The sequence below is a fragment of the Hippichthys cyanospilos genome, chromosome 14 (assembly GCF_059441005.1).
Source record: "Hippichthys cyanospilos isolate Australia breed blue-spotted pipefish chromosome 14, RoL_Hcya_1.0, whole genome shotgun sequence".
Classification (NCBI taxonomy): Eukaryota; Metazoa; Chordata; class Actinopteri; order Syngnathiformes; family Syngnathidae; genus Hippichthys; species Hippichthys cyanospilos.
This window is the reverse complement of record NC_142382.1, coordinates 13,958,135-13,970,679: the sequence shown is the minus strand read 5'-3', so window position 1 is coordinate 13,970,679 and position 12,545 is coordinate 13,958,135. Positions and strand designations below refer to the sequence as shown.

Below are 12,545 nucleotides of genomic sequence, written 5' to 3'. Positions count from 1 at the left end.
AATCAATAAATTCTGCGGGTTGGTCTCTGCTCACCTCCGTCTCCACTCAGCTCAAGTCACGTCGCCCCAGAGGAAAATATCATTTATCCTTTGTGTACCCATATTAATTTAATTAACTGTACAGTAAATTATGGTATTAATTTTAAATGTGTGTGTATATTCGTGATGGTTCTAACTATAATTTTACCACGCTTTGCTACATCAACGAAATCATCTGCTCACGCACAACACAGTAACGCGGATATGCTATTGCTCTTACAATGTCACAGTCACTGTTTCAGTCACGGTGTCAGTCACGGAAATGCCGATATGCTATTGGTCGAACGCCTTCATCTAGCTCAGGGGTGGCCAAGTTCGGTCCTCAAGAGCCACAATCCAGCCTGTTTTCATTGTGTCTCTTCAACTAACACACCTGATTCAAATGATTAGCTCATCAGCATGCTTTGCACAATCCTGATAACGACGCTGATTTGACTCAGGTGTGTTGGTTGAAGAGATACATTGAAAACAGTCTGGATTGTGGCTCTTGAGGACCGAACTTGGCCACCCCTGATCTAGCTTGATGGCACAGCTGGTCGGGAAGGAAGGAAGGAGAGAAAATCAGTTAAAAACGGAAGGAAGGAATGTTGTTAAGACTTTGCAAACTTTATCTGTTAGACATGGCTTCTAAAATTGCTAGTGGCGGTAAAGGAAGAAGTAAGAGGATGATGACAATAGAAACGAAGCAGGAGATAATGAAAAAAAAATACAAAGGAGGCGCACGCATGGTTAACCTTGCTCGTGAGTATGGCCGTAACCGCTCGCCAATCTTCTAAGGGCAAGACTTTCCTTGCCGGGGGACGGACCTCGATCGACATCAAAATTGAAATCTTCTATTATGGATTAAAGAAAAGGAAATCGCCGGCGATATGTTCTAGTTTGAGAAAAGTTCCCGTTTAGGAAAATAAATAAATAAATTCTGCGGGTTGGTCTCTGCTCCCCTCCGCCTCCACCCAGCTCAAGTCATGTCGCCCCAAAGGTAAATGTCATTTTTCTTTTGTATATGTTATTTAATTTAACTGTACAGTAGATTATGTTACACATTTTTAATATGTGTATAAAGTCGTGATGTTTTTACCTAAGGTTTTTGCGCGCGTTGCACGCATTCACTAATTAACATAGGTTTGCATTGCCCTTCATACGAGCAGTTCAAGTTACGAGCGCAGCCGCTGAACGGATTAAGTTGGTAACACGGGGGCCCACAGTATATATATATATATATATATATATATATATATATATATATATATATATATATATATATATATATATATATATATATATGAAAGAAAAACAAGAAATTACATTACTTTATGAAACTCATTTTCCTCAGTAATGTAGTTCATTTCGTTTTTCAATTGAATTGCACGCATTATTTATTCACTAATGCAAGTGGGGGATGGAACTTTTCCAAGGTCAAATTTTTATATCCATTTTCGAACTGATAAAATTCCCTACGGTAATTATAATAAAAGACAACAAACATCCTATTGAGACAAGGGAGACAAATATGACACATAACCATGATGGCTTTTCTTTTAGTTTGCAAATGCCTTGCAATTTTTTTCTTGCCACCTTAACTCACCACGTGCTCGCTGCTTCTTCTCCTTCTGTTCACTGAGTTTATCCAGTGGTAGGTTGTTCATGTCCAGACCATAAACTGAGCGTGCCAGCACAGCAGTCAGAGAGTCCATGATGCTGGCCCACTCGGTCACCAACTCCTCCCAGTGAGTCAGAGAGGACAGCACTGTAAGCAGCTCATCCCACAGCTCCCGAGAGATGTACACACACAGGTTGGCTCGCACCCATGCCACAATGATGGTCTAAATGCAACAGAACAACAAACGTGGAAAAATGCTTCAAACTCTAGACTTTAAAAAACTGTGTTTTAAGGAAAACATCTGTTGATTGCGATGTTATGAGTACTAACGCTACATTCTCAGAAGGCAGCTGTACCCGAAAAAGGATGGATGCCAAACTTTCAGCAAAGATGTCTTTTCTTTGGTTTTCTGATGGTCTCTTCATTACTGCTTCAGTGATCCTTAGTAGGACCTGCAACATCTGCTCCCTGCAGACAAATAAAAAGAATAAAGAGTGGAGTGATAGAAAAGAAAAAGTCAACCAGGCAGAAAAAAAATATTCTACAGACCATGTCTGTGTGTTCATTGTGTGTTCCATGATCATGTGGCGGTAGATGCTCAGGACACACTTGCACACCTCAACCTGATTCTCCAGGAGCTTTGGTACATCCTGGCATGGCTCAAGGAGGAACACGTTTGAAGAATTTGTCAGAAACACCTACAATTGTAAATTCATATGAATGCATTAATGTAGTACAATGACAGACATGATGAAAATGATGTAATGATGCCAAGCAGACAGACTTGGAGTGTGGGTTGGATGCCCGCCTTGACGTCCCTGTTCTGCTCCTCTGTGAGAAAACCTCGACTAATTGCGCTGCTGAAAGAGTAGGTCCTTCCCCAACTCGACGATCTCTTGTGGCCGTGACTCTCAAGCATCTGTGAAAAGACATGGCCAGTCGATCCCTCAAAAAAAGATCAGTTTTGTGACTAAAAAATTATAAAATTTTGTAACTGTAAATAAGTTAATTATAAACTGGCTGTTGTACTGATGAAGCGGCATTCTTTCATGTGCTCCAGGAGCTGTGCCGGCTCCCTATTGTCTATGCATAGACATTGGGATGTGTGAGTTGTCAACAATGTTCAAAGGGTGAGTGGAGCCTGCCATTTGCACAATAGCCATGTAATGCCACAGATTGAATCATGAGACCCACCACGACTAAGCAACAACTTTTCAATAAAAGACTGCAGCCCGAGAGCTCGGAGAGAGACTTTGCAACGAGGCTGACACACGGTCACGCTCTCCTTCGAGCTCTCCCCACTGCAGTGGTAAAACAAAATCTCTGACTCCTGAGTTATTATTTACACCTGTCCTTGGGTCATTTGTGGGGTATCGAGCCCACTTTAAACCAAACATTTCAACCCATGACAAAAACGTTTTTTTGGGGAAAACTGAAACTCTCTCAAAGCCCGTCATCACCTTTTATGTGGCCATTTATGTAAATCACTTATTTTGTTTGTATGACTACTGCATGTTTTAATCTCTTTGAAATGACTATATCCACCTACAGAATGCTTGTAGAAAAGCGTGAATGCCATATTGATGTTTTTCAAACTTTTCGCACTCTCATTTATTTATCTAATTACTACAGCGGATCCGACAATGTAGATTGATATTTATGTTAATCTTGTCAAAAAATGGGCATTTCATATTGCTGTTAGTTAATACTCTCTATCCTTCTTTAAAAGGACAATGTGTAAGATTTAGACCACTTTTCATTAAAAAGGAATAAACTAAATGATTGTAAATTTAAAAAAACTTGCAAATAAATGTGTTCTTAATGACGATCAGTATGTTTTAAGTGTAATCATAGGTCTAATTATCATTAAATTTTATTACATGGGGGGTGGCACTTCTCCAGAGGCGGCCATGTTTGTTATAGCTACGGACAATGCTAAATGCAGCACCCCTGCTGTCAGCAGTAAAAAATAGTCTAAATTTTACAAACTATCCCTTCAAGAAAACAGCCTAGAACAATTAAAAAGATTTGTTTAAAACTAAGTTAGCGCAAAATAAAAAACAAATTAATCTACGAGTGAGAATTCCACGTGTTCAATTAAAATAACTTTTTGCATAAAAGCAAGTCAAACACTGTATACCTGTGCTTGCATGTTATTATTCTCTGTGCTTAATATCTGTTCAGTGCTATCATCCACTTCATCTTCCTGTGTAGTTTTGTCTGGCTCTGTCATAAAGCTGGGCTTCTCCTGAAGTATCCATGTTCGGTACACTTTAATCACCTTCCTGGTAGCTGATGCCTCACAGGACGGTAACAGAAAAGCCTTTGTAGAAAAGAACACAACTGTTACATTTCAACAAATGGCCAGTAGAGGGGAACATAATCCATTTAATTTCAGGCTTTCCATCAGTCACCAAGAATCGAGAACCAATGTATTACTGTATTACATTGTGCACCCTTTAAGAAAGAAGTCATTGTCTTTGACAAGAGTGCTATCAATACCTGGTGGAAGACCTCGTTGACAAAATTCACATTATCCCTGGTGGATAGTAAGATGGCATGCACCATGTCATAGACATACTGGTGCTCCTCTTCAATGCTACATAAACTGGAATCACTGGGTCGTCGATCTGAGAGTGTGCTGCTGTTGGAGTGGCTCTTCTCATGCTCCCCTGAGGGCCCGTTTGTGTCACCATCTGATGTCTTCTCCTTTTCTTGACTGCTACCGCCTGCAGTAACAGTCTGGACGCACCATACTTGTGAGATACAGTAGACAGCTGTAAATAATGACATTCTGCCCGCCTCCTGAAACTTTGTCACAAGTTTGATGGGAACTAAAATGTTGAGTTGGTTAAAAATACTTCATCGTTTTAGTCTATGCCCTACTGCCTACTACTGCCTGTTGCGTTCTCAAATGTGTCAAGTGAATTTGTAAAAGGGTCCAAAAGCAACAATTGGAACAACAATTCTAATTATCAAACATGTTCCATATTTACAACTAAAATTCTTTATGGAAAGGGAAAGTAGACTAGTGACTAGTCTCAAAACACTTATCGTGACATAAGTGAAATGTAGCCAATCAAGGAGTCATGACTGACTAAAACAAAATACGTACAACGCAACATTGTTGTTTTTTGTACAAAAGCAGCATGGGCCTAACCAAAATTGATTTATTGAGACTGATGCATAATTTGGGCAGAAAAAAATACAAATGACCTATTAATTGGCTGATTAATTAGGAATGACATAATTACATGAAAAATATTTATAATTTGTTCCCTCTAAATGCTTTCAACGGGTATCAAATATACTATTCACAGGCCAACATATACCCTATTTTCTGTGAATAGCAGCAACTGTAAGTATATTATTAAAAAAAAAACAAACAAAAAAAACCTTTCCTTTTCATTTCCAAAATACACTGCTTGGCGCAATGCATTTAGCTAATCGGCAGAGTTATTGAACAAACACACACAATAGTTACCAAGCCTAAATCAACCAAACAGTCTGGCTTAAATAAATTAATTCTCTTTGTTTGCTTGCTCGTCTCAATATTTGCAAATTAGCTGACTGCTTCCTGCTCCACAGAGTAATATGAATAGAAGGAAAGCAGCTCTTATATTGCGCTGGGATGTTGACAATTTGCATTGATGGCAAAGTGACTGACATGGTAAATAAAAATCTCTGTATTTGTACTTTTATCCAGGTTGACATCCTTTTATTCCTTGTTTTATGCACCAAGGATGGCTAAAGCTCTAATTCATCTTGTGAACAGAAAAGGAAGCGCATGATGATGAGCATGAATGAAAAAGTTAAATTACTCGACAAATAAAAGATGAATCAAGCTGTGCCTCTGTGGCATGTCAGTAAGAAGTGAATGAATCAGTTGTGCATTATGTTGAGAAGGACGAAGCAAAAATCCACGAAGCGAAAATCCGCAAAAACAGCTTTGATTTCTTTCAAGAAAGATGCAAAGTACGTTGTGACATCTCTCAATAAGACAATTGTGAAGATGGAGAATGTGATATTTTTGTGAATAATGGCCAGCCAGCAAAGGAACGTGAGTTTGGATATGAATATGATTTATACAAAAGCCAAGTTCCCTAAGATACGCTCATTCCTGAAGGCGATGGTGATGAGGAAGAAAATGCCAAGTACAGGTGCAGAAATTGATTTGCTTATGTTTTGTGGAGGATGCGTTTTGTCACCAGCAAAGGCTGGTTTGACAAATTTCAGAAGAGATTTAGGCCGAAAAGTGTGCCCCTGTATGGCAATGAGGTGATGAGGCAGCAGCTTGTCGTTACGTGCAGGACAAATTTCAGAGGGCGGTGTTTAATATGGACAAAACTGGCCTATTTTGGAAGCGGATTCCATCTCGGACATTCCATTTCAAAGACGAAGTGATGACGAAAGGCTTCAAGACCCACAAAGATCGAGTGAAGTTGATTATGTGTAAGAATGTCACCTGATTTATGCTAAAGTCAAAGAACGATCGAGAATTGGCCACCAGCAGAAGACGAATCAGTAGTAAGTGCCTGTAGAGTTTTCGTAAGTGTGTACGTATTAGTATGTAAATATTACATTGAAAGGTTTTATCAAACGCATTTCAACTACTTTATTTAAGCATGTACAATGTCCGTGAGGGGGCCTACTTTGTTGATTTCACTTATCGAGTGGGTTACCTGGTCCCCATTAATTGCGATAAAAGAGGGATCGCTGTATATATAAAACGTACCTGATGGTGCTTTCAAAATTACAACAACTGTAGCACCAGCATTTACAGTTGCACAATACCCACCTGGATGAGCTTGGGAAGGACCTCAGGGCCATTCTTTGTAGTCTGTGTTGCTGTAGTGCTGCTGATGTACTTCTTCTTGAGGAAGAAGGTTACCAGCCAGGTGATGAAAGCCACACGGGGAGCAAGGTACTGGTCCCTTGTGCAGAAGGTGCTTTCGTTGTTCCTTGTCACTGGCACATACAAGGGTTTAGGTCTATGATGTGGGAGATCTAATTGCAGGAGAAAAAGAGAAAGATGGAAAGACGAAACAAACCCAGTGAGGACCCACCCACAGAGAAGGAAAGAGAGAGAAAGAGAGAGGGAGACAGACATACACAGAGAGAGAGAGAGAGAGAGCACCATGTGACTAAAAAGCTTTGAAAAAAAAAATCACAGTATGTTGAGTGGGATTTTTGTTCTGATGTGATTCTTGTCATCACCTCTCACACTATACTGAGTGCAATTGTGCCCAAAATGGTCCAATGTAACCCAAATAAATAACTCAAGTCTTTGCGAGCATGTAAGACGTGTGTTGGCATTGTTTTGCTGTATTATCTTTCTTATACGCATAAAGTACCCAGGAAGACTGGAGCCCAGATTTGAACCCATAACTTCTGACCTGTGAGGCGGATATGCTAAAAAAAAAAAAAATCGGCCATTGTGCCAACAGACAAAATACAGCAATTACATATTTAGAGAATATAACAAACACCACTTTACCTAATAAAGGTTTGTAAAGATTTGTGAGTTTGGTGAAAGAGGGGAATAGATGCGGAAGGTAGTATTTCTTGAACAGGCTGAAGAGAAATCTGAAGCCCGTCTCTTGGTGGTCTTTGTTCCTCCACTCCAAACTGGATGCCTGGCAGGTTAGACAGAACAAAGACTGACAAGGTCAGGCTACAGGGTGTTGGTCACACAATTAATCAGTCACCATTTATTGTTAGCTACATAAAAGATCGAATATACTGATTGTACAATAAGGTAAAGGGAATATAGTGTTTGTTTGGTGCATAGGGAATAATCACATTCACGCAGGACACGCTTAACAATGGCCAAAATGTTTGATTTTTGATTATTATCGGCAATTCTAAAACATTAAAAAAAACAAACACAGGCTTTAAAAATGTGTTCGTCATCTACCTATAAAACCTGAGGAGATAGAAAGGAAACTGTAAATATATGTATACTGTAAATCAGGACTGTGAACTATAGTATCTATCAACAATAATATGTTACTTTTTTAATCAAGCATTTGAAAGTGCAATTCAAACTGTAGATTATTTAAAAACCTATAACCATTAAAGCCAAAATTCATCCGTTTTGGGTGAGGGACGGGCAAGTAGGAAAGGTGATAAAAAGAAAGAAAAAAAGCTCAGTGTAGCATCAATTACCTGGGTAACCATGAACTTGAGAAGGGTTTCAAGGATGTAACAAGTCTGGTCATCTGCTATCTTCTCGCCTGCCACAGCTGGAACAAGTGGGGTAATTTCTTCAGGCACCACTTTAGCTGTTCACGTTGACAAATGATAAAAAACAAACAAACAAACAAAAACCACCACATTATTGACCTTTAAAGGCAAGAACTAGGTTAGGAAAAAAACAAACAAACAAAAAAAACAAGCGTGAAGCAGTATATAGGCTAGTGCTCTCCTTGCTCACCATCAGGTGGGTTGGAGAAAGGGTTGTAAATGATTGTGTCAAGGGTGCAAGGCCCTCTGGACGAGAGCACTGCAGGGAAACCTGGCACGAGGCACGCATAGATAAGGAATTGCTCCTCAGCACAATTGTCCCTCAAGGCTTGCAGCCACAGCAGGAATAGACGGATCCCTTCACATCGGATCTACATCAGAGGAAGGATAGAGGGATTTAATACAGAAAAAAAAGCTGCAGAAAAGTAGCCAACTTTGACAGACTGTCTTGTATTTATTAGGCTTTTATTTTGAAGTCAGTCTTCATAGCTGTGGTAGCAGATTGTTGAAGGACACTTAGGAACCGCTAATCAATTACCCTGCCAGTGTTTGATACACATGCCGGTATGTAGGTGGTGCCTTCAAATGCAGTCGAACTGTTTAAAACTCAGACAGAATAAAAAGTCTGTCAATGCGCTGAAGGTTAACTGTATGTCTAAAAACTATGGGCTTCCTATCAATCTATACAAGATGACATATATGAAGTAGAATGATAGGGGTGAAACTACTTTGATATTTTACTTAATTATAATAAATGGTACTTCTAGTCACTTATATTTAAAATACCTCATGAAATAACTAGGCTTCTGTCTCCATTCTAATGTGTGGTATGTCAATCAAAATAAATAATGAACCTACCTCCCTTTGCTATTGTCAATATAATTATTACAAAATTTACTTCCATAAAAGTATAACACCTTAATATTAGTCACATTTAAATGTATGTTAAAACACTCTGAACAAGAATACTACGCAGAGCCACAGTATGCGGTATTAATTCACTCGACAGACCTGTGCAGAGCGTAGTGTGTGATGTTACAGTATGTTCCTTAGGTTTTGGCCAAATGGTTTTATTTCAATCCATCCCTAATATTTTCATATTGCTCTTACCTTGAAAGAATTTCCAGTGTGTAGAAGCTTTTTCAGAATAGAACCTGAAAAAAACAATAAAGCAACAAATGGTCAGCACATTCACCGCACCAACACACACTGACACTCATCACAACAAACAACAGGTACATATTATCGGCATCTCTCCCAAGGCAGATTGACCTTGATGTGAGTCTTGAGACGGTCGCTGGGAGGGGGTAGGAGCACATTTTCCTGATGAAAATGAACATTTGTTTGCAGTGACATGCAGCATTCACAAAAGCGATCTGCTGCAATCAAATGAGACAAAGCTCTGATTGCTAAATGTCTAGGCTTGAGTGTGTGTTAGAACGTGACCTCAAAATAGATGCAGGCTTGCATTTGTCAGGAGGAACCTACGGGCTAACAATGGAATTTACTTCAGTGAAGTAGTGTTGAGGATAGGGAATACAGTTTAAGGTTATTGTCATGATTGCTTGAAGGCGTGAATTAATGAACACATTCGATATGACAATAGCATCCGTGATGTAAAAGACGTTTAAGCGCATCAAATACTGACTTTCGAATTTAAAATGGCGATTGAAGAGCCATGACTGCTGCGCTGCCGATGCCTGACAATAAAATGTTCTAATTGGGGTTATCACAACTTGAAAAGGCTTTCCATTGTATGTGAGTCTGAAATCGTGCCAGCAAAATTCAATATATTTGCATTTCAAATGAATGTTAAATTAGCACTTCTCATCTCCAAGATTCATTAATTTCTCTTTATTTTGCAACATGAAGACATCTCAAACGTTAAGGAGCACAGTGCTTAAAAAAACATTAAAAAAATACATATCTATATAATTGTGTGTGTGTTTGTGTAAGTGCGTGTGCGTATGTGTGCATGTGTGTGAGGGGGGGGGCACATACCTATACTGTGAAATTGCCATCGATTGTAGATTTTTTCCGGCAGGAGTTGCAGAATTTTCTGTTGAAAACAAATCATGTGAAATTAATTACGGTACACGCCAAATAAATGTTTCCCAAGCAATCTATTAACCAAAAGTGGGCATTTGACATTTTCTGACAAAACACTCTTCAGCAGTCCTCTCTACAGCTTAGCGTTAAACGAAAACCTAAGCTTTACAGTCTGCATTTCAATCATCCAAATTAAGGAGACAAGCTTAAAAATAAACTACTATTACTACTACTACTACCCTAGTGGGTGTGTCCTAGCGTGAATTTGACAGAGGGATCCCCTTGACACTCACTCGGTGCTCCATTGGAGCTAGACTCCAATAAGTAATCATGTCCACTATGGCACACACGCTTACTACTTAATTCTAAACATTGCTTTTTACTTCAGGTCAGTAAAATAAATGCACTGAGCAAGATTGTGTGCAAGATGAAGTTCAGTTCAGAAACCATGACTGAAACACAGCACAAACAATAACTTTACCAGCCATGCAGGCCACCTTCAATAAAGAAAACGGGTTGCACATTCTCTCTTAATTGTAGCTACTTCATACAAACGTTCTATGTTCAGCAAGTTATACCTGGGTGCATTTATGTATGCCTGCTATCAATTTAGACTGCATTTATTTAACAGGATTATAAAGATTACTTTTTTCTACCTACTTATATTTTGGAATTTAACTTCGTTTATGGTTATTTCGTACAACTGTGAACCTCAATGAGTCACTTATTTTTCACAATATTAAAAAAAAAAAAAAAAAAAAAAAACGTGCGCTCTGCACATTCTGCTTCTGCTATGCGTCATATACTTCTGTGACCGTTTCAGCATTTCCTCAGTTTGTAATGTTGCTCCCTGAGGGAAGCAGATGCGCAGATATGTCAAGAAGAGAAATACTACTGTATTGTCTTCCACGGAGAATCATTAAATTCTGGAAAGCAGTCATTGGGTGTTTTTTCTTGACCCCACACAAATTTTTAACATTTCTCTAAACTTTGGAAGACTTAACTGTGACAGATTACCCAGGTGGTGACGGACACAAACAAAAACTACTGTTCTGTAGTCTGATGTTTTTAAAACATTTTTGTCATTCGAAGGTTCGCTGGCAAAATGTTGGTCCATCACTAACAAAGAACTGCTCATCTCTGTTGGTTATGATTATTTTAAACACTCCATACAGACTGCCGTGGTCAACCATTCAATCTATTTAATCAATGAGAAGTGATTCTTTGGCGAAGTGCCATTGGACAAGTACTCACTAATAGATCTCAGGCTTTTAACTTTCTTACCCGGCTTTCACGCGACACAGAAAAACATAGAGAAATGTCATCAGCTCTCCTGCTAACTGCCTTACAACTCAATTAGAGTGCCATAACCTTTCAGCAGCCTATCATTACTCTTAAATGCAGGAGTATAGGTTAACTGCCTCCAATCTAGAGATGAAAAAAATTCTGGGAGATGGAGGATGTACATGTCATTGTGTTGTGAATTTGTGAGCAACTGATGTGCCAAGCACTCATCAAATCTAAATCAGTGAACCAAGGAATACATTATGCTTTTAATTTAGAGGCCATGTTGAAATGCTCGTTGCCATTTTAAGTGGAAAAAAGGGAAGAGATTTACAGCCCCAAATGAGCTTCTACTTCTGCATCTAGATGGAAAAAAAATGTACACACTATATTTAAATTCCTTAAGTTTGATGATTTCATCAGAAAGACCAAAAAAATCCAGTACCTGTACTTCATAAAATTAGGATATCGTAGGAATCAGACTTAGAATTAGACACACAATCAGGATTTTGGGGGCTAATCACGGTCGCCAATCAGCGAGTTGAAAAATAATCCATAACCAATCCGAGATGGAGCAGTATGTCTATTTAAATAACTTGTTTACTTTTATTCATATAGCCGTATACTGTTTATAAAGCGTCAACAAAATAAATTATTAAAAATAAAAGCGAAGCAAGGCTGTTTGTGTCAAACGTTACATGTACCATAAGTACAGTTTATTTTGAAGAATTGGCTAGCGTCCTCATGTTTGGCTTTACTATGATACAGTGGCTTGACAGGCAGCGTATTGTCCTGTATTTTTCTTTAAAAATAAATAAATAAATAAAAGGGTGGGCACGCCTGTATGAAAGGATGAAAACAAGTTTCAACAGTTTTTGAAATAAAATTTGCATTATTTGCTTCCACCAAATTCCAGGATTCCAAGGTTAATAGAAAATAGTTGTTGGAAAATGTGTTTAACTAATATGGAAAATGTTGCAATTTATTATATTAATTGTTTAAAAAATAATTGCTTAACAGCACTAATTTTATAGCACACAATAAAACAACAATAAAAAGTCAGTTTCAATGAAAAACAAAGCATTAGAAAGCAGAGTTGATCTAAAATAAGACAAATCAATCAATACATGTGGTTATGAGACTATAAATACGGCGGTGTAAAGCGGCATCAAAACCCTTCACTTGGGAAGGGACCATTTCCTCACGGCCCTCAGCATGACATCTCTTGAATAATCCTTGTCTTATGCACGTAAAATCTTCAACGTAGGTCCAGTATTTATTTATTTTTTTATGTTAACATTCCTTAGACTGTTATCCATGATAGTAT

The 12,545-nt window shown here is 38.5% G+C and overlaps 1 protein-coding gene across 2 annotated transcripts in view; it reads right to left on the bottom strand.

Annotated features, from left to right (window-relative positions):
- ralgapa2 (Ral GTPase activating protein catalytic subunit alpha 2) overlaps positions 1 to 12,545 on the bottom strand; it is a 100,406-nt gene that overhangs the window by 70,445 nt on the left and 17,416 nt on the right. For both annotated transcript variants that reach the window (XM_088432828.1, XM_088432827.1), the window contains exons 4-15: positions 9,887 to 9,944; positions 8,996 to 9,039; positions 8,076 to 8,256; positions 7,808 to 7,923; positions 7,137 to 7,275; positions 6,438 to 6,646; positions 4,142 to 4,381; positions 3,780 to 3,962; positions 2,424 to 2,558; positions 2,189 to 2,337; positions 1,996 to 2,107; positions 1,625 to 1,862 (exon numbers count right to left, since the gene is read on the bottom strand). In XM_088432828.1, coding sequence (XP_088288954.1) covers positions 1,625 to 1,862; positions 1,996 to 2,107; positions 2,189 to 2,337; positions 2,424 to 2,558; positions 3,780 to 3,962; positions 4,142 to 4,381; positions 6,438 to 6,646; positions 7,137 to 7,275; positions 7,808 to 7,923; positions 8,076 to 8,256; positions 8,996 to 9,039; positions 9,887 to 9,944 — 1,804 coding nt within the window. The remainder of the gene's footprint in view (positions 1 to 1,624; positions 1,863 to 1,995; positions 2,108 to 2,188; positions 2,338 to 2,423; positions 2,559 to 3,779; positions 3,963 to 4,141; positions 4,382 to 6,437; positions 6,647 to 7,136; positions 7,276 to 7,807; positions 7,924 to 8,075; positions 8,257 to 8,995; positions 9,040 to 9,886; positions 9,945 to 12,545) is intronic.